The sequence below is a fragment of the Oncorhynchus clarkii genome, chromosome 22 (assembly GCF_045791955.1).
Source record: "Oncorhynchus clarkii lewisi isolate Uvic-CL-2024 chromosome 22, UVic_Ocla_1.0, whole genome shotgun sequence".
Classification (NCBI taxonomy): Eukaryota; Metazoa; Chordata; class Actinopteri; order Salmoniformes; family Salmonidae; genus Oncorhynchus; species Oncorhynchus clarkii.
In genome coordinates this window covers 51,313,926-51,335,614 of record NC_092168.1, presented here as the reverse complement: position 1 = coordinate 51,335,614, position 21,689 = coordinate 51,313,926, and the positions used below count along the sequence as shown (strand labels likewise).

Sequence of the window (21,689 nt, the reverse complement as noted above, 5' to 3'; positions counted from 1 at the left end):
AATCCTAAATAATAGTCTTCTCACTATATTCCCCATTATAATAGACTTCTCACTATATTCCCCATTATAATAGACTTCTCACTATATTCCCCATTATAATAGACTTCTCACTATATTCCCCATTATAATAGACTTCTCACTATATTCCCCATTATAATAGACCTCACTATATTCCCCATTATAATCCTAAATGATAGACTACTCACTATATTCCCCATTATAATCCTAAATAATAGACTTCTCACTATATTCCCCATTATAATAGACTTCTCACTATATTCCCCATTATAATCCTAAATAGTAGACTTCTCACTATATTCCCCATTATAATCCTAAATAATAGTCTTCTCACTATATTCCCCATTATAATAGACTTCTCACTATATTCCCCACTATAATCCTAAATAATAGACTTCTCACTATATTCCACACTATAATCCTAAATAATAGACTTCACACTATCTTCCCCATTATAATCCTAAATAATAGACTACTCACTATATTCCCCATTATAATCCTAAATAATAGACTACTCACTATATTCCCCATTATAATCCTAAATAATAGACTACTCACTATATTCCCCATTATAATAGACTTCTCACTATATTCCCCATTATAATCCTAAATAATAGACTACTCACTATATTCCCCATTATAATCCTAAATAATAGACTATTCACTATATTCCCCATTATAATAGACTTCTCACTATATTCCCCATTATAATCCTATATAATTGACTTCTCACTATATTCCCCATTATAATCCTAAATAATAGACTACTCACTATATTCCCCATTATAATAGACTACTCACTATTTTCCCCATTATAATAGACTTCTCACTATATTCCCCATTATAATAGACTTCTCACTATATTCCCCATTATAATAGACTTCTCACTATATTCCCCATTATAATAGACTTCTCACTATATTCCCTATTATAATAGACTTCTCACTATATTCCCCATTATAATAGACTTCTCACTATATTCCCCATTATAATCCTAAATAATAGACTACTCACTATATTCCCCATTATAATCCTAAATAATAGACTTCTCACTATATTCCCCATTATAATAGACTTCTCACTATATTCCCCATTATAATCCTAAATAATTGACTACTCACAATATTCCACACTATAATCCTAAATAATAGACTACTCACTATATTACCCATTATAATCCTAAATAATAGACTTCTCACTATATTCCACACTATAATCCTAAATAATAAACTTCTCACTATATTCCGCACTATAATCCTAAATAATAGATTTCTCACTATATTCCCCATTATAATCCTAAATAATAGACTACTCACTATATTCCCCATTATAATCCTAAATAATAGACTACACACTATATTCCCCATTATAATAGACTTCTCACTATATCCCCCATTATAATCCTAAATAATAGACTACTCACTATATTCCACACTATAATCCTAAATAATAGACTTCTCACTATATTCCCCATTATAATCCTAAATAATAGACTACTCACAATATTCCACACTATAATCCTAAATAATAGACTACTCACTATATTCCCCATTATAATCCTAAATAATAGACTTCTCACTATATCCCCCATTATAATCCTAAATAATAGACTACTCACTATATTCCCCATTATAATCCTAAATAATAGACTACTCACTATATTCCCCATTATAATAGACTTCTCACTATATTCCCCATTATAATCCTAAATAATAGACTACTCACAATATTCCACACTATAATCCTAAATAATAGACTACTCACAATATTCCACACTATAATCCTAAATAATAGACTACTCACTATATTCCACACTATAATCCTAAATAATAGACTACTCACTATATTCCCCATTATAATCCTAAATAATAGACTACTCACCATATTCCCCATTCTAATCCTAAATAATAGACTACTCACTATATTCCCCATTATAATAGACTTCTCACTATATTCCCCATTATAATAGACTTCTCACTATATTCCCCATTATAATCCTAAATAATAGACTACTCACTATATTCCCCATTATAATCCTAAATAATATACTACTCACTATATTCCCCATTATAATAGACTACTCACTATATTCCCCATTATAATCCTAAATAATAGACTACTCACTATATTCCCCATTATAATAGACTACTCACTATATTCCCCATTATAATCCTAAATAATAGACTACTCACCATATTCTCCATTATAATCCTAAATAATAGACTACTCACCATATTCCCCATTATAATAGACTTCTCACTATATTCCCCATTATAATCCTAAATAATAGACTACTCACTATATTCCCCATTATAATCCTAAATAATAGACTACTCACCATATTCCCCATTATAATCCTAAATAATAGACTACTCACCATATTCCCCATTATAATCCTAAATAATAGACTACTCACCATATTCCCCATTATAATCCTAAATAATATACTACTCACTATATTCCCCATTATAATCCTGTATGAAATGTATCCAAGAGGGAAACGGATGGACAGACAGCAGCAGCAGCAGTACAGTGTGTCGCTGACAGTGAGACCATGTGCTGCCCTCTGTCAGAAGGGCTCTGTGTGTGTGTGTGTGTGTGTGGGGGGGGGGGGGGGGTAGCTGGTTATACGGCGAGACAGATATCTGACAGTGAGACCATGTGCTGCCCTCTGTCTTGACTGGTTCCACCTCCTACTGATGCCACATGGCCAACCTTCTGACCTTGTCCAGGGGCCTTACCTCTCAGCCAGGGGGAGAAGGTGGAGACCCAACCCGGCAGAAGGGCTCTGTGTGTGGTGGTGGTGGTGGTGGTGGGGGGAGCTGGTTATATGGCGAGACAGATATCTGTCAGAGAGCCTGGTTCTGTGCTCCGTGCTCCCACTGTGGTCCTCCCTAAAGGTACTAGGTATACTTGGTTTGGTTTGCTCCTAGCAGAACTGCATCGCTTTATTAATGAGACTATTATGAAGGTGAATCGTAGCTCCTCCTCCCTCATCATTATTAATGAGACTATTATGAAGCTGAATCTTAGCTCCTCCTCCCTCATCATTATTAATGAGACTTTTATGAAGCTGAATCGTAGCTCCTCCTCCCTCATCATTATCAATGAGACTTTTATGAAGGTGAATCGTAGCTCCTCCTCCCTCATCATTAATGAGACTTTTATGAAGGTGAATCGTAGCTACTCCTCCCTCATCATTATTAATGAGACTATTATGAAGCTGAATCGTAGCTCCTCCTCCCTCATCATTATTAATGAGACTTTTATGAAGGTGAATCGTAGCTCCTCCTCCCTCATCATTATTAATTAAACTTTTATGAAGCAGCAGAAGTTGCTGTGTTTCTCCTGTCTCCACCCCTCAGCCGTGGTGCCTGTCTGTCAGCCGTGGTGCCTGTCTGTCTGCTCAAGCCCTCAGTCTTGGTGCCTGTCTGTCTGCTCAAGCCCTCAGCCTTGGTACCTGTCTGTCTGCTCAACCCCTCAGCCTTGGTGCCTGTCTGCCTGCTCAACCCCTCAGCCTTGGTGCCTGTCTGCCTGCTCAACCCCTCAGCCACGGTGCCTGTCTCTGTTTCGTCACAAGTAATTCATTCTATAGTGCACTACAGAGCCTTATGTGCCCCGGTCAACAGTAGTGCACTAAGTAAGGAATAGTGCTCTGATTAACTGTGGTGCACTAAATAGGGAATAGGGTGCCATTTGGGATGCCTGCTGATGAGTCTCTCTGTGTCAGACAGAGAGACAGACAGAGAGACAGACAGAGAGACAGACACAGACAGACAGACAGACAGACAGACAGACAGACACAGGCAGACAGACAGACAGAGCTGTTTATACCAATAGACCAGTATGGCTGCCCCTTTCGCTCCTGCTAAAGCCTCAGCTACTCTTCCTGGGGTCCACATTCAGTCGAGGACTGAAATACATACATTTTAGAACGTCACACATGGCCTCCATAGGTGTAATGCATAGTACAGTGTAAATTACCATACAAGTCCCCCTTTGTTTAGTAAGGTGTTGTTTTTAAGGAATGTGTTACCGGGTAAACATGTTACTTAGTGCAGAGCGTCTCTGTCAAACGCTAAGACCAAACGAGGCCTCAATTGTAAAACCATTTTGTGACCTTGCTTCAGCAGGTTCCACATGTATTCTGTAGGACCGCAGACTCGTCATGGGGCTTTGTGCAGTGTGTAGACTAGGTGACACGGAGAAGGGTGTGTCTGTGTCGACTAGGTGAGACACACAGAGAGAGAAGGGTGTGTCTGTTCCTGTCGTGTTTAAGGCCCTCCGGTGAGACTGTCTGCTGGAGAGAGGAAAGGATTTGTCATCTGCCTGATGTCACTGACACAGGAGAACGTCTGTCTTCACATAATTAAATAGAGTTGTTGCTTTTTTGGTGTTGTCTGTCTGCCTGTCTTATACGCTATATACTGTAAATACAGAAGTATGGAGACACACCTCTTCAAAGGAGTTTGCCATGTCAGACACGTCAGTTGCTGATTGGTGTAAAAAATGGAGCGAATCAAATCAATTGTATTCGTCACGTGCGCCGAATACAACAGGTGTAGTAGACCTTACAGTGAAATGCTGAATACAACAGGTGTAGTAGACCTTACAGTGAAATGCTGAATACAACAGGTGTAGTAGACCTTACAGTGAAATGCTGAATACAACAGGTGTAGTAGACCTTACAGTGAAATGCTGAATACAACAGGTGTAGTAGACCTTACAGTGAAATGCTGAATACAACAGGTGTAGTAGACCTCACAGTGAAATGCTGAATACAACAGGTGTAGTAGACCTTACAGTGAAATGCTGAATACAACAGGTGTAGTAGACCTTACAGTGAAATGCTGAATACAACAGGTGTAGTAGACCTTACAGTGAAATGCTGAATACAACAGGTGTAGTAGACCTCACAGTCAAATGCTGAATACAACAGGTGTAGTAAACCTCACAGTGAAATGCTGAATACAACAGGTGTAGTAGACCTTACAGTGAAATGCTGAATACAACAGGTGTAGTAGACCTTACAGTGAAATGCTGAATACAACAGGTGTAGTAGACCTCACAGTGAAATGCTGAATACAACAGGTGTAGTAGACCTCACAGTGAAATGCTGAATACAACAGGTGTAGTAGACCTTACAGTGAAATGCTGAATACAACAGGTGTAGACTTTAACAGTGAAATGCTGAATACAACAGGTGTAGACTTTAACAGTGAAATGCTGAATACAACAGGTGTAGACTTTAACAGTGAAATGCTGACTTAACCAACAATGCAGTTTTAAGAAGTTAAAAATAAGTGATAAGTAAAAAAATAGATTAGTAAAAAAATTAAACAGCAGCAGTGAAATAACAACAGCGAGGCTATATACAGGGTATTACGGTACAGAGTCAGTGTGGAGGCTATATACAGGGGGTACCGGTACAGAGTCAATGTGGAGGCTATATACAGGGTATTACGGTACAGAGTCAATGTGGAGGCTATATACAGGGGGTATCGGTACAGAGTCAGTGTGGAGGCTATATACAGGGGGTATCGGTACAGAGTCAGTGTGGAGGCTATATACAGGGTATTACGGTACAGAGTCAGTGTGGAGGCTATATACAGGGTATTACGGTACAGAGTCAGTGTGGAGGCTATATACAGGGTATTACGGTACAGAGTCAATGTGGAGGCTATATACAGGGTATTACGGTACAACATGTACGTAACCTCTCTCAATAACATTTAGTACAGACCAGGCCTGACAACATGTAGGTAACCTCTCTCAATAACATGTAGGTAACCTCTCTCAATAACATGTAGGTAACCTCTCTCAATAACATGTAGGTAACCTCTCTCAGTAACATGTAGGTAACCTATCTCAGTAACATGTAGGTAACCTCTCTCAGTAACATGTAGGTAACCTCTCTCAGTAACATGTAGGTAACCTCTCTCAATAACATGTAGGTAACCTCTCTCAATAACATATAGGTAACCTCTCTCAGTAACATGTAGGTAAACTCTCTCAGTAACATGTAGGTAACCTCTCTCAGTAACATGTAGGTAACCTCTCTCAGTAACATGTAGGTAACCTCTCTCAATAACATGTAGGTAACCTCTCTCAGTAACATGTAGGTAACCTCTCTCAGTAACATGTAGGTAACCTCTCTCAGTAACATGCAGGTAACCTCTCTCAGTAACATGTCGATAACCTCTCTCAGTAACATTTAGTACATACCAGGCCTGACAACATGTAGGTAACCTCTCTCAGTAACATTTAGTACAGACCAGGCCTGACAACATGTAGGTAACCTCTCAATAACATTTAGTACAGACCAGGCCTGACAACATGTAGATAACCTCTCTCAGTAACATTTAGCACAGACCAGGCCTGACAACATGCACATAACCTCTCTCAATAACATGTAGGTAACCTCTCTCAATAACATGTAGATAACCTCTCTCAGTAACATTTAGTACAGACCAGGCCTGACAACATGTAGGTAACCTCTCTCAATAACATGTAGATAACCTCTCTCAATAACATTTAGTACAGACCAGGCCTGACAACATGTAGGTAACCTCTCTCAATAACATGTAGGTAACCTCTCTCAATAACATGTAGATAACCTCTCTCAATAACATGTCGATAACCTCTCTCAATAACATGTCGATAACCTCTCTCAGTAACATTTAGTACAGACCAGGCCTGACAACATGTAGGTAACCTCTCAATAAGAGCCAGGCCATTTAGGTGGACAGTACAGAGAGACGTTTGCAGCTCTGCAGACGTAACCCAGCTCAGGTGGTTCTTTCTGTGGAACGAATGTCCCCCCCCTCCTCCCTCTCTCTCCCCTCCTCCCTCTCTCGCTCCCACAGACACCCAGGGAGTCCGAGCCAGTAGGCCAGGCAAGTGTAAAGAGAGGGGATAGTATGAAGACTGCCCTGTTGCAAATTACACCGCGGGAAAGGCAATAAGACTCTCTAACTCACTGATACTTACAGGCTGTAAATGAAGTTTATGTTACATAATACCCAAATTCTTAGGCGTACACTGAACTAGATTGAGAAGACCATGCTGATACATGCTAACGCTGAGTATCTGAAGCTGAGGGTTTTGTGGCTAGACTCTTTTTTTATAAGCCTAGTGTGAGATATTTTGTGGACGTGTGGGTCATCTGCCTCACGTGGCACATTCTCTCTGTAGTAGTGACAGAGGAGCAGTTCTCTAGTGTTTACCACTGTTAGAGAGGCACTCTCTTGGACATCATGAACACAGTGTCCCAGGGGGCTGTACATAATCAACCTGTGGCTGTACTAGACCCGAGACAACCAGAGACCAGCTCTGCACATCACAGGCTCACTACCGTAGTTGTGTTATTTCCTGATTTTGTGTGTGTCACTCTCTCTCTCTCTCTCTCTCTCTCTCTCTCTCTGTCTCTCTCTCTCTCTCTCTGTCTCTCTCTCTCTCTCTCTGTCTCTCTCTCTGTCTCTCTCTCGCTCTCTCTGTCTCTCTCTCTCTCTCTCTCTCTGTCTCTCGCTCTCTCTCTCTGTCTCTCTCTCTCTCTCTGTCTCTCTCTCTCTCTCTAAGCATAAATATGGGTTGTATTTACAATGGTGTTTGTTCTTCACTGGTTGCCCTTTTCTTGTGGCAACAGGTCACAAATCTTGCTGCTGTGATGGCACACTGTGGAATTTCACCCAGTAGATATGGGAGTTTATCAAAATTGGATTTGTTTTCGAATTCTTTGTGGATCTGTGTAATCTGAGGGAAATATGTCTCTCTAATATGGTCATACATTGGGCAGGAGGTTAGGAATTGCAGCTCAGTTTCCACCTCATTTTGTGGGCAGTGAGCACATAGCCTGTCACTGAGTCTGTACATAGTCAAAGCTTTCCTTAATTTTGGGTCAGTCACAGTGGTCAGGTATTCTGCCACTGTGTACTCTCTGTGTAGGGCCAAATAGCATTCTAGTTTGCTTTGTTTTTTTGTTAATTCTTTCCAATGTGTCAAGTAATTATCTTTTTGTTTTCTCATGATTTGGTTGGATCTAATTGTGCTGCTGTCCTGGGGCTCTGTAGGGTGTGTTTGTGTTTGTGAACAGAGCCCCAGGACCAGCTTGCTTAGGGGACTCTTCTCCAGGTTCATCTCTCTGTAGGTGAGTACCCCATAATGACAAAGAAAAAATGTTTTTTAATTTTTATTTATAAAAAAAAAAAAAAAAAAACGGAAATATCACATTTACATTAGTATTCAGACCCTTTACTCAGTACTTTGTTGAAGCACCTTTGGCAGAGATTATAGCCTGGAGTCTTCTTGGGTATGACGCTACAAGCTCTGCACACCTGTATTTGGGGAGTTACATCCATTCTTCTCTGCAGATCCTCTCAAGCTCTGTCAGGTTGGATGGGGAGCGTTGCTGCACAGCTATTTTCAGGTCTCTACAGAGATGTTTGGGCTCTGTCTGGGCCACTCAAGGACATTCAGAAACATGTCCTGAAGCCACTCCTGCGTTGTCTTGGCTGTGTGTTTAGGGTTGTTGTCCTGTTGGAAGGTGAACCTTCACCCCAGTCTGAGGTCCTGAGCACTCTGGAGCAGGTTTTCATCAAGGATCTCTGTACTTTGCTCTGTTTATCTTTGCCTCGATCCTGACTAGTCTCCCACTCCTTTCCACTGAAAAACATCCCCACAGCATGATGCTGCCACCACCATGCTTCACTGTAGAGATGGTGCCAGGTTTCCTCCAGAGGCTTGGCATTCAGGCCAAAGAGTTCAATCTTGGTTTCATCAGACCAGAGTATCTTGTTTCTCACTAGAGTCCTTTAGGTGCCTTTTGGCAAACTCCAAGCGGGCTGCCATGTGCCTTTTACTGAGGAGTGGCTTCCGTTTGGCCACTCTACCATAAAGGCCTGATTGGTGGAGTGCTGCAGAGACGGTTGTCCTTCTGGAAGGTTCTCCCATCTCCACAGAGGACCTCTGGTTCTTAGTCACCTCCCTGACCAAGGCCCTTCTCCTCCGATTGCTCAGTTTGGACGGGTGGCCAGCTCTAGGAAGAGTCTTGGTGGTTCCAATCTTCTTCCATTTAGTCTTGGACCCAGTTGCACAGGGAGGGGTTCAGAGTTCAGTGATGAGCTTGAGGGACACTATGGTGTTGAAAACCGAGCTGTAGTCGATGAACAGCATTCTCACATAGGTATTCCTCTTGTCCAGGTGGGAAAGTGTGCAGAGCAGTGGCTATTACATCACCTGTGGATCTGTTGTAGTGGGTCCTGGTTGGCGGGCAAGGTGGAGGTGGTTCCCTGATTAGCCTCATGACGACATAAGTGCTACAGGGCCTGACCTGTCATTTACAGGGCTTGATCTGCCATTTACAGGGCTTGACCATCACTAGTCATTTACAGGGCTTGATCTGTCATTTACAGGGCCTGACCATCACTAGTCATTTACAGGGCCTGACCATCACTAGTCATTTACAGGGCCTCACCATCACTAGTCATTTACAGGGCCTGACCATCACTAGTCATTTACAGGGCCTGACCATCACTAGTCATTTACAGGGCCTGACCATCACTAGTCATTTACAGGGCTTGACCATCACTAGTCATTTACAGGGCTTGACCATCACTAGTCATTTACAGGGCTTGACCATCACTAGTCATTTACAGGGCTTGACGATCACTAGTCATTTACAGGGCCTGACCATCACTAGTCATTTACAGGGCCTGACCATCACTAGTCATTTACAGGGCTTGACCATCACTAGTCATTTACAGGGCTTGACCATCACTAGTCATTTACAGGGCTTGACCATCACTAGTCATTTACAGGGCTTGACGATCACTAGCCATTTACAGGGCCTGACCATCACTAGTCATACATCACTAGACTTGTCCAGACAGTAGGACAGATTTGTGACTTGTCCAGACAGTAGGACAGATTTGTGACTTGTTCAGACAGTAGGACAGATTTGTGACTTGTCCAGGCAGTAGGACAGATTTGTGACTTGTCCAGGCAGTAGGACAGATTTGTGACTTGTCCAGACAGTAGGACAGATTTGTGACTTGTTCAGACAGTAGGACAGATTTGTGACTTGTTCAGACAGTAGGACAGATTTGTGACTTGTTCAGGCAGTAGGACAGATTTGTGACTTGTTCAGACAGTAGGACAGATTTGTGACTTGTTCAGACAGTAAGACAGATTTGTGACTAGTTCAGACAGTAGGACAGATTTGTGACTTGTCCAGACAGTAGGACAGATTTGTGACTTGTCCAGACAGTAGGACAGATTTGTGACTTGTCCAGACAGTAGGACAGATTTGTGACTTGTCCCAAAGCTCAAGTCACTTGTACATGTTAACATCGGCGTATGATGCTATATTTTTACCGTAGAGAATCAGACAGACTTGTATACTGCACTCTGTCTTTTGGCTTCTTTTCCTATTCCAACCTGTCTGAAAATACAACACTGCCCCTTTAAGACTCTCCTAGGAGGATGATTGGCCACCCCTTGGTAGCCTATAAAATAACAGAACACAAATCTTACAGCAAAACAAACCTTGTCAGCTTCTCAGGACCTGAACAACCAGGACCACAGCAGTAGGCAGTCCCTCCTTTAAAGCAGCCAGGGTTGCGGTGATACCTTACTGTGGTACCTTACTGTGATACCTTGTACATAGACTGCTTACAGGGTAAGGAAACCTACGTCATTTTGTAATTTGGGTGAACTATCCCTTTAACATTAGATTTTAAACCTAACCTTAATCCTAAACACACTGCTAACCTAAACCTAACCTTAAACCCAACCACACTGCTAACCTAAACCTAACCTTAAACCCAACCACACTGCTAACCTAAACCTTAACCACACTGTTAACCTAAACCTAACCTTAAACCCAACCACACTGCTAACCTAAACCTAACCTTAAACCCAACCACACTGCTAACCTAAACCTAACCTTAAACCCAACCACACTGCTAACCTAAACCTAACCTTAAACCCAACCACACTGTTAACCTAAACCTAACCTTAAACCCAACCACACTGCTAACCTAAACCTTAACCACACTGCTAACCTAAACCTAACCTTAAACCCAACCACACTGCTAACCTAAACCTAACCTTAAACCCAACCACACTGCTAACCTAAACCTTAACCACACTGCTAACCTAAACCTAACCTTAAACCCAACCACACTGCTAACCTAAACCTTAACCACACTGCTAACCTAAACCTAACCTTAAACCCAACCACACTGCTAACCTAAACCTTAACCACACTGTTAACCTAAACCTAACCTTAATCCTAAACAAACTGCTAACCTAAACCTAACCTTAAACCCAACCACACTGCTAACCTAAACCTAACCTTAAACCCAACCACACTGCTAACCTAAACCTAACATTAAACCCAACCACACTGCTAACCTAAACCTAACCTTAAACCCAACCACACTGCTAACCTAAACCTAACCTTAAACCCAACCACACTGCTAACCTAAACCTAACCTTAAACCCAACCACACTGCTAACCTAAACCTAACCTTAAACCCAACCACACTGCTAACCTAAACCTAACCTTAAACCCAACCACACTGCTAACCTAAACCTAACCTTAAACCCAACCACACTGCTAACCTAAACCTAACCTTAAACCCAACCACACTGCTAACCTAAACCTTAACCACACTGCTAACCTAAACCTAACCTTAAACCCAACCACACTGCTAACCTAAACCTAACCTTAAACCCAACCACAATGCTAACCTAAACCTAACCTTAAACCCAACCACACTGCTAACCTAAACCTTAACCACACTGCTAACCTAAACCTAATCTTAAACCCAACCACACTGCTAACCTAAACCTAACCTTAAACCCAACCACACTGCTAACCTAAACCTTAACCACACTGTTAACCTAAACCTAACCTTAACCACACTGTTAACCTAAACCTAACCTTAATCCTAAACACACTGCTAACCTAAACCTAACCTTAAACCCAACCACACTGCTAACCTAAACCTAACCTTAAACCCAACCACACTGCTAACCTAAACCTTAACCACACTGTTAACCTAAACCTAACCTTAACCACACTGCTAACCTAAACCTAAACCTTAACCACACTGTTAACCTAAACCTAACCTTAACCACACTGCTAACCTAAACCTAACCTTAACCTTAACCACACTGTTAACCTAAACCTAACCTTAACCACACTGCTAACCTAACCTTAACCTTAACCACACTGCTAACCTAAACCTAACCTTAACCCCAACCACATTGCTAACTTAAACCTAACCTTAACCACACTGCTAACCTAACCTTAACCTTAACCACACTGCTAACCTAAAACTAACCTTAACCCCAACCACATTGCTAACTTAAACCTTAACCCCAACCACACTGCTAACCTAAACCTAACCTTAAACCCAACCACACTGCTAACCTAAACCTAGCCTTAACCACACTGCTAACCTAAACCTAGCCTTAACCACACTGCTAACCTAAACCTAACCTTAACCACACTGCTAACCTTATGCCTAAACTTAAAATAAACTTTGATTTTTACAATACAATTCAGACTTAGTAGGAAGCGTCAGCCAGTCTCCTCCAGAGAGGGACTGACAGAGAACACTGATCAGGATGATGGCAGAAAAATATCTGGATCATGACTTATGATAACACTCTGAGTCCTGACCTAGTCTCCTCTGCTCTGAGTCCTGACCTAGTCTCCTCTGCTCTGAGTCCTGACCTAGTCTCCTCTGCTCTGAGTCCTGACCTAGTCTCCTCTGCTCTGTCCTGACCTAGTCTCCTCTGCTCTGAGTCCTGACCTAGTCTCCTCTGCTCTGAGTCCTGACCTAGTCTCCTCTGCTCTGAGTCCTGACCTAGTCTCCTCTGCTCTGAGTCCTGACCTAGTCTCCTCTGCTCTGAGTCCTGACCTAGTCTCCTCTGCTCTGAGTCCTGACCTAGTCTCCTCTGCTCTGTCCTGACCTAGTCTCCTCTGCTCTGAGTCCTGACCTAGTCTCCTCTGCTCTGAGTCCTGACCTAGTCTCCTCTGCTCTGAGTCCTGACCTAGTCTCCTCTGCTCTGAGTCCTGACCTAGTCTTCTCTGCTCTGAGTCCTGTGTTCTGACCTAGTCTTCTCTGTTCTGAGTCGTGTGTTCTGACCTAGTCTTCTCTGCTCTGAGTCCTGTGTTCTGACCTAGTCTTCTCTGCTCTGAGTCCTGTGTTCTGACCTAGTCTTCTCTGTTCTGAGTCGTGTGTTCTGACCTAGTCTTCTCTGTTCTGAGTCCTGTGTTCTGACCTAGTCTTCTCTGTTCTGAGTCCTGTGTTCTGACCTAGTCTCCTCTGTTCTGAGTTCTGTGTTCTGACCTAGTCTTCTCTGTTCTTAGTCCTGTGTTCTGACCTAGTCTTCTCTGCTCTGAGTCCTGTGTTCTGACCTAGTCTTCTCTGTTCTGAGTCGTGTGTTCTGACCTAGTCTTCTCTGTTCTGAGTCCTGTGTTCTGACCTAGTCTCCTCTGTTCGGAGTCCTGTGTTCTGACCTAGTCTCCTCTGCTCTGTGTCCTGACCTAGTCTCCTCTGTTCTGAGTCCTGTGTTCTGACCTAGTCTTCTCTGCTCTGAGTCCTGACCTTGTCTTCTCTGTTCTGAGTCCTGTGTTCTGACCTAGTCTTCTCTGCTCTGAGTCCTGACCTAGTCTTCTCTGTTCTGAGTCCTGTGTTCTGACCTAGTCTTCTCTGCTCTGAGTCCTGACCTAGTCTCCTCTGCTCTGAGTCCTGACCTAGTCTCCTCTGCTCTGTCCTGACCTAGTCTCCTCTGTTCTGAGTCCTGTGTTCTGACCTAGTCTCCTCTGCTCTGAGTCCTGACCTAGTCTCCTCTGCTCTGAGTCCTGACCTAGTCTTCTCTGCTCTGAGTCCTGACCTAGTCTTCTCTGCTCTGAGTCCTGACCTAGTCTCCTCTGCTCTGAGTCCTGACCTAGTCTCCTCTGTTCTGAGTCCTGTGTTCTGACCTAGTCTCCTCTGCTCTGAGTCCTGACCTAGTCTCCTCTGCTCTGAGTCCTGACCTAGTCTCTTCTGCTCTGAGTCCTGACCTAGTCTCCTCTGCTCTGAGTCCTGACCTAGTCTCCTCTGCTCTGTGTTCTGACCTAGTCTTCTCTGCTCTGAGTCCTGTGTTCTGACCTAGTCTTCTCTGCTCTGAGTCTTGTGTTAACCTGCAGAAACGTTCCCCTCCAGCCTGTAGAGTCCTTTTATAGTTTTGCAGGTTATTCTGAGGGAAGCCAGTCCCCACGTCTGGGTGGTGTGCTCGGTGCTCTGCTCCAGAGAGATCTAACTCCTCTCATCCTCCCCTGATCCCACACTCCTATAGCCTAGTTAAACTCCTCTGTCTCCCCCATCCCACACTCCTATAGCCTAGTTAAACTCCTCTGTCTCCCCCATCCCACACTCCTATAGCCTAGTTAAACTCCTCTGTCTCCCCCATCCCACACTCCTATAGCCTAGTTAAACTCCTCTGTCTCCCCCATCCCACACTCCTATAGCCTAGTTAAACTCCTCTGTCTCCCCCATCCCACTCTCCTATAGCCTAGTTAAACTCCTCTGTCTCCCCCATCCCACACTCCTATAGCTTAGTTAAACTCCTCTGTCTCCCCCATCCCACACTCCTATAGCCTAGTTAAACTCCTCTGTCTCCCCCATCCCACACTCCTATAGCCTAGTTAAACTCTAGCAAGATAACATGGTAACTACAGCAGGATAACATGGTAACTCCAGCAGGATAACATGGTAACTCTAGTAGGATAACATGGTAACTCCAGCAGGATAACATGGTAACTCCAGCAGGATAACATGGTAACTCCAGCAGGATAACATGGTAACTCCAGCAGGATAACATGGTAGCTCTAGCAGGATAACATGGTAACTCCAGCAGGATAACAAGGTAACTCTAGCAGGATAACATGGTAACTCTAGTAGGATAACATGGTAACTCTAGCAGGATAACATGGTAACTCTAGCAGGATAACATGGTAGCTCTAGCAGGATAACATGGTAACTCTAGCAGGATAACATGGTAACTCTAGTAGGATAACATGGTAACTCTAGTAGGATAACATGGTAACTCCAGCAGGATAGCATGGTAACTCTAGCAGGATAACATGGTAACTCTAGCAGGATAACATGGTAACTCTAGCAGGATAGTAGCATTATTGACAGTACAAGCTCTGTAATGGTGCGTGTTCACTTGCGTGACTAAGGGTGTGTGTACGGCAGGTGCAGACTCTCCAGAACTCCAGCCCAGGTGTTCTGTTCTGTACTCTGCCGGCCGACCGACAGTCCCCCATGTGAATACCTGATTACCTACAGTTCATCCCCCCATGTGAATACCTGATTACCTACAGTTCATCCCCCCATGTGAATACCTGGTTACCTACAGTTCATCCCCTCATGTGAATACCTGATTACCTACAGTTCACCCCCCCATGTGAATACCTGATTACGTACAGTTCAACCCCCCCATGTGAATACCTGATTACCTACAGTTCATCCCCCCATGTGAATACCTGATTACCTACAGTTCATCCCCCCATGTGAATACCTGGTTACCTACAGTTCATCCCCCCATGTGAATACCTGATTACCTACAGTTCATCCCCCCCATGTGAATACCTGGTTACTTACAGTTCACCCCCCCCCCCCCCCCCCCCCCCATGTGAATACCTGGTTACCTACAGTTCATCCCCCCCATGTGAATACCTGGTTACCTACAGTTCATCCCCCCCATGTGAATACCTGGTTACCTACAGTTCATCCCCCCATGTGAATACCTGGTTACCTACAGTTCATCCCCCCCATGTGAATACCTGATTACCTACAGCTCATTCCCCCATGTGAATACCTGATTACCTACAGTTCATCCCCCCATGTGAATACCTGGTTACCTACAGTTAATCTCCCCATGTGAATTCCTGATTACCTACAGTTCATCTCCCCATGTGAATTCCTGATTACCTACAGTTCATCCCCCCATGTGAATACCTGATTACCTACAGTTCATCCCCCCCATGTGCATACCTGGTTACCTACAGTTCATCCCCCCATGTGAATACCTGATTACCTACAGTTCATCCCCCCATGTGAATACCTGATTACCTACAGTTCATCCCCCCATGTGAATACCTGGTTACCTACAGTTCATCCCCCCATGTGAATACCTGGTTACCTACAGTTCATCCCCCCATGTTAATACCTGGTTACCTACAGTTCATCCCCCCATGTGAATACCTGATTACCTACAGTTCATCCCCCCCATGTGAATACCTGGTTACCTACAGTTCATCCCTACCTGTGAATACCTGATTACCTACAGTTCATCCTCCCATGTGAATACCTGATTACCTACAGTTCATCCCCCCATGTGAATACCTGGTTACCTACAGTTCATCCCCCCATGTGAATACCTGGTTACCTACAGTTCATCCCCCCATGTGAATACCTGGTTACCTACAGTTAATCCCCCCCATGTGAATACCTGATTACCTACAGTTCATCCCCCCCATGTGAATACCTGGTTACCTACAGTTCATCCCCCCATGTGAATGCCTGGTTACCTACAGTTCATCCCCCCATGTGAATACCTGGTTACCTACAGTTCATCCCCCCCATGTGAATACCTGATTACCTACAGTTCATCCCCCCATGTGAATACCTGATTACCTACAGTTCATCCTCCCATGTGAATACCTGATTACCTACAGTTCATCCCCCCATGTGAATACCTGGTTACCTACAGTTCATCCCCCCCATGTGAATACCCCCATCCAGACCCATGCTGCCTGCTGCTGAGTAGTTAACTAGATACAGATAACAAAAAGCTTTACCAAACCTGAAAAATCTATTTCCTTTTCTGTCTCAGAAGTGCAAATTATTTTCACTAATCTCTCCCTCCCTCTCTCTGTCTCTCTCTCTCTCTCTCTCTCTCCCTCTCTCTCTCCCTCTCTCTCTCTCTCTCTCTCTCCCTCTCTCTCTCTCCCTCTCTCTCTCTCCCTCTCTCTGTCTCTCTCTCTCTCTCTCTCTCTCTCTCTCCCTCTCTCTCTCTCCCTCTCTCTCTCTCCCTCTCTCTGTCTCTCTCTCTCTCTCTCTCTCTCTCTCTCTCTCTCTCTCTCTCTCTCTCTGTCTCTCTCTCCCTCTCTCTCTGTCTCTCTCTCTCTCTGTCTCTCTGTCTCTCTCTCTCTCTGTCTCTCTCTCTCTCTCTCTCTCTCTCTCTCTCTCTCTCTCTCTCTCTCTCTGTCTCTGTCTCTGTCTCTCTTTCTCCCTCTCCCTCTCCCCTCTCCCTCTCTCCCCCATCTCTCTCTCCACCTAGCTGCCCAGAGCGAGGAGCGTGAGTGTGCCTTCAACGACCAGCAGCAGCAGTATGAGGAGCAGCGTGTGGGAGCAGTGGGAGGAGCAGGAGCAGGAGACTGGCCTATGACCAGAGAGAATACTACTATACGCTGCAGTAAGGGCTCTCGATGCTATGGCCTGTGGGAGAAGACTAGAGACGGAGAGATACACCTGGTCAAACAGGGTACGTCTGCTCTCTCAATACACACACTCACTAGAGACCTTCAACCAGGGTCCGTCTTCTCTCTCAATACACACTCACTAGAGACCTTCAACCAGGGTCCGTCTGCTCTCTCAATACACACTCACTAGAGACCTTCAAACAGGGTCCGTCTTCTCTCTCAATACACACTCACTAGAGACCTTCAACCAGGGTCCGTCTGCTCTCTCAATACACACTCACTAGAGACCTTCAAACGTGTCTGTCCTGTCCGTCCGTCCGTCTGGCTGTCTGGTGTTTGTTCTTCACTGGTTGCCATTTTCTTGTGGCAACAGGTCACAGATCTTGCTGCTGTGATGGCACACTGTGGAATTTCACCCAGTAGATGTGGGAGTTTATCAAAATTGGATTTGTTTTCGAATTATTTGTGGATCTGTGTAATCTGAGGGAAATATGTCTCTCTAATATGGTCATACATCTGGCAGGAGGTTAGGAAGTGCAGCTCAGTTTCCACCTCATTTTGTGGGCAGTGAGCACATAGCCTGTCTTCTCTTGAGAGCCATGTCTGCCTACGGCGGCCTTTCTCAATAGCAAGGCTATGCTCAGTCTGTACATAGTCAAAGCTTTCCTTCATTTTGGGTCAGTCACAGTGGTCAGGTATTCTGCCGCTGTGTACTCTCTGTGTAGGGCCAAATAGCATTCTAGTTTGCTCTGTTTTTTTGTTAATTCTTTCCAATGTGTCAAGTAATTATCTTTTTGTTTTCTCATGATTTGGTTGGATCTAATTGTGTTGCTGTCCTCTGTGTTTGTGTTGCTGGCTCTGTAGGGTGTGTTTGTGTTTGAACAGAGCCCCAGGACCAGCTTGCTTAGGGGACTCTTCTCCAGGTTCATCTCTCTGTAGGTGATGGCTTTGTTATGGAAGGTTTTGGAATCGCTCCCTTTTAGGTGGTTGTAGAATTTAATGGCTCATTTCTGGATTTTTATCATTATTGGGTATCGGCCTAATTCTGCTCTGCATGCATTATTTGGTGTTCTATGTTGTACACAGGATATTTTTGCAGAATTCTGCGTACAGTCTCATTTTGGTATTTGTCCCATTTTGTGAATTCTTGGTTGGTGTCTTTCACTCACTCACTCACTCACTCACTCACTCACTCATTCAATCACTCACTCACTCGCTCACTCTGACCCACACAGTGTTTATAATCAAAGGCAGAACACACAGTCACATCCTGTCCGCAGCAGTCTCTCATCCTCCTCTCTATCCTCCTCCAGGATGCTGGACTCACATCGGGGACCAGCAGGAGTGCCATGACGACCGTTGCGTGGTTACCACCACTCCGTCTCAGATCCAGAACGGGACGTATAGGTTCTGCTGCTGTAGCACCAACATGTGTAACGTCAACTTCACCGAGGACTTCCCCCCGCCCAGCCCCACCTCTGCACAGCTATGTAAGTACCATAACCCCTGACCCCAAGTACCATAACCCCTAACCCCAAGTACCATAACCCCTGACCCCAAGTACCATAACCCCTGAACCTCCGCCCAGCCCCACCTCTGCACAGCTATGTAAGTACCATAACCCCTGACCTCAAGTACCATAACCCCTGACCCCAAGTACCATAACCCCTGACCCTCCGCCCAGCCCCACCTCTGCACAGCTATGTAAGTACCATAACCCCTGACCCTCCGCCCAGCCCCACCTCTGCACAGCTATGTAAGTACCATAACCCCTGACCCTCCGCCCAGCCCCACCTCTGCACAGCTATGTAAGTACCATAATCCCTGACCTCAAGTACCATAACCCCTGACCCTCCGCCCAGCCTCACCTCTGCACAGCTATGTAAGTACCATAACCCCTGACCTCAAGTACCATAACCCCTGACCCCAAGTACCATAACCCCTGACCCTCCGCCCAGCCCCACCTCTGCACAGCTATGTAAGTACCATAACCCCTGACCTCAAGTACCATAACCCCTGACCCCAAGTACCATAACCCCTGACCCCAAGTACCATAACCCCTGACCCTCCGCCCAGCCCCACCTCTGCACAGCTATGTAAGTACCATAACCCCTGACCCCAAGTACCATAACCCCTGACCCTCCGCCCAGCCCCACCTCTGCACAGCTATGTAAGTACCATAACCCCTGACCCCAAGTACCATAACCCCTGACCCTCCGCCCAGCCCCACCTCTGCACAGCTATGTAAGTACCATAACCCCTGACCCCAAGTACCATAACCCCTGACCCCAAGTACCATAACCCCTGACCCTCCGCCCAGCCCCCACCTCTGCACAGCTATGTAAGTACCATAACCCCTGAACCTCCGCCCAGCCCCACCTCTGCACAGCTATGTAAGTACCATAACCCCTGACCCTCCGCCCAGCCCCACCTCTGCACAGCTATGTAAGTACCATAACCCCTGATACTTAACCTCTAACCCTGACCCTCCGCCCAGCCTCTCTGTAAAGCCATTCTGCTCAGCGAAAAAGCTATAAGATGGTATTATCATATCACTGTGACTAACTACTGAAACATTTGGCTCAGCGACAACAATCTTTACAGCCATTATAAAAGCATTGAGTGAGGGTTAGGTCAAATAACAGCCGAAGGAGACGGGGGGATATTCAGTGGAAGAATAGAGAGCGATGCCTCACCATGTTACTGTGTCCTCTGTCTCGTTGTTCTGATTACATCCTGTCTGTCTCTGTTACTATTTATAACCAAGACTGAGAGTCTGTTATGCTGTTCTGATTAGCATGAGCTGTGTATTGTTCTGTTGACAATACATCAGCCTCTGATGTCATGATGTGTATTGGTCTGTTTACATCAGCCTCTGACATCATGATTTGTATTGGTCTGTTTACATCAGCCTCTGATGTCATGATTTGTATTGGTCTGTTTACATCAGCCTCTGACATCATGATGTGTATTGGTCTGTTTACATCAGCCTCTGATGTCATGATTTGTATTGGTCTGTTTACATCAGCCTCTGATGTCATGATTTGTATTGGTCTGTTTACATCAGCCTCTGATGTCATGATTTGTATTGGTCTGTTTACATCAGCCTCTGATGTCATGATTTGTATTGGTCTGTTTACATCAGCCTCTGATGTCATGATTTGTATTGGTCTGTTTACATCAGCCTCTGACATCATGATTTGTATTGGTCTGTTTACATCAGCCTCTGATGTCATGATTTGTATTGGTCTGTTTACATCAGCCTCTGACATCATGATTTGTATTGGTCTGTTTACATCAGCCTCTGACATCATGATTTGTATTGGTCTGTTTACATCAGCCTCTGATGTCATGATTTGTATTGGTCTGTTTACATCAGCCTCTGACATCATGATTTGTATTGTTCTGTTGACAATACATCAGCCTCTGATGTCATGATGTGTATTGGTCTGTTTACATCAGCCTCTGACATCATGATTTGTATTGGTCTGTTTACATCAGCCTCTGATGTCATGATTTGTATTGGTCTGTTTACATCAGCCTCTGACATCATGATTTGTATTGGTCTGTTTACATCAGCCTCTGACATCATGATTTGTATTGGTCTGTTTACATCAGCCTCTGATGTCATGATGTGTATTGGTCTGTTTACATCAGCCTCTGATGTCATGATTTGTATTGGTCTGTTTACATCAGCCTCTGACATCATGATTTGTATTGGTCTGTTTACATCAGCCTCTGACATCATGATTTGTATTGGTTTGTTTACATCAGCCTCTGACATCATGATTTGTATTGGTCTGTTTACATCAGCCTCTGACATCATGATTTGTATTGGTCTGTTTACATCAGCCTCTGACATCATGATTTGTATTGGTCTGTTTACATCAGCCTCTGATGTCATGATTTGTATTGGTCTGTTTACATCAGCCTCTGATGTCATGATTTGTATTGGTCTGTTTACATCAGCCTCTGACATCATGATTTGTATTGGTCTGTTTACATCAGCCTCTGACATCATGATTTGTATTGGTCTGTTTACATCAGCCTCTGATTCCGCATATTTAGTGGGACTTCTTGGTTCAGGTGAGTATCCTAGCCAGGTAGAACTCATTGTGGAGGGCTGTGTGCTGGTTCTTTTCGGTGTGAGGGTCAGTGTGGTAGCTTTATGCTGGGTTTCTATAGA

The 21,689-nt window shown here is 44.2% G+C and overlaps 1 protein-coding gene across 2 annotated transcripts in view; it reads left to right on the top strand.

The window, feature by feature from the left end:
- LOC139380998 (bone morphogenetic protein receptor, type II b (serine/threonine kinase)) overlaps positions 1-21,689 on the top strand; it is a 151,632-nt gene that overhangs the window by 41,607 nt on the left and 88,336 nt on the right. For both annotated transcript variants that reach the window (XM_071124223.1, XM_071124224.1), the window contains exons 2-3: positions 17,362-17,565; positions 18,817-18,993. In XM_071124223.1, the coding sequence (XP_070980324.1) occupies positions 17,362-17,565; positions 18,817-18,993 (381 nt within the window). The remainder of the gene's footprint in view (positions 1-17,361; positions 17,566-18,816; positions 18,994-21,689) is intronic.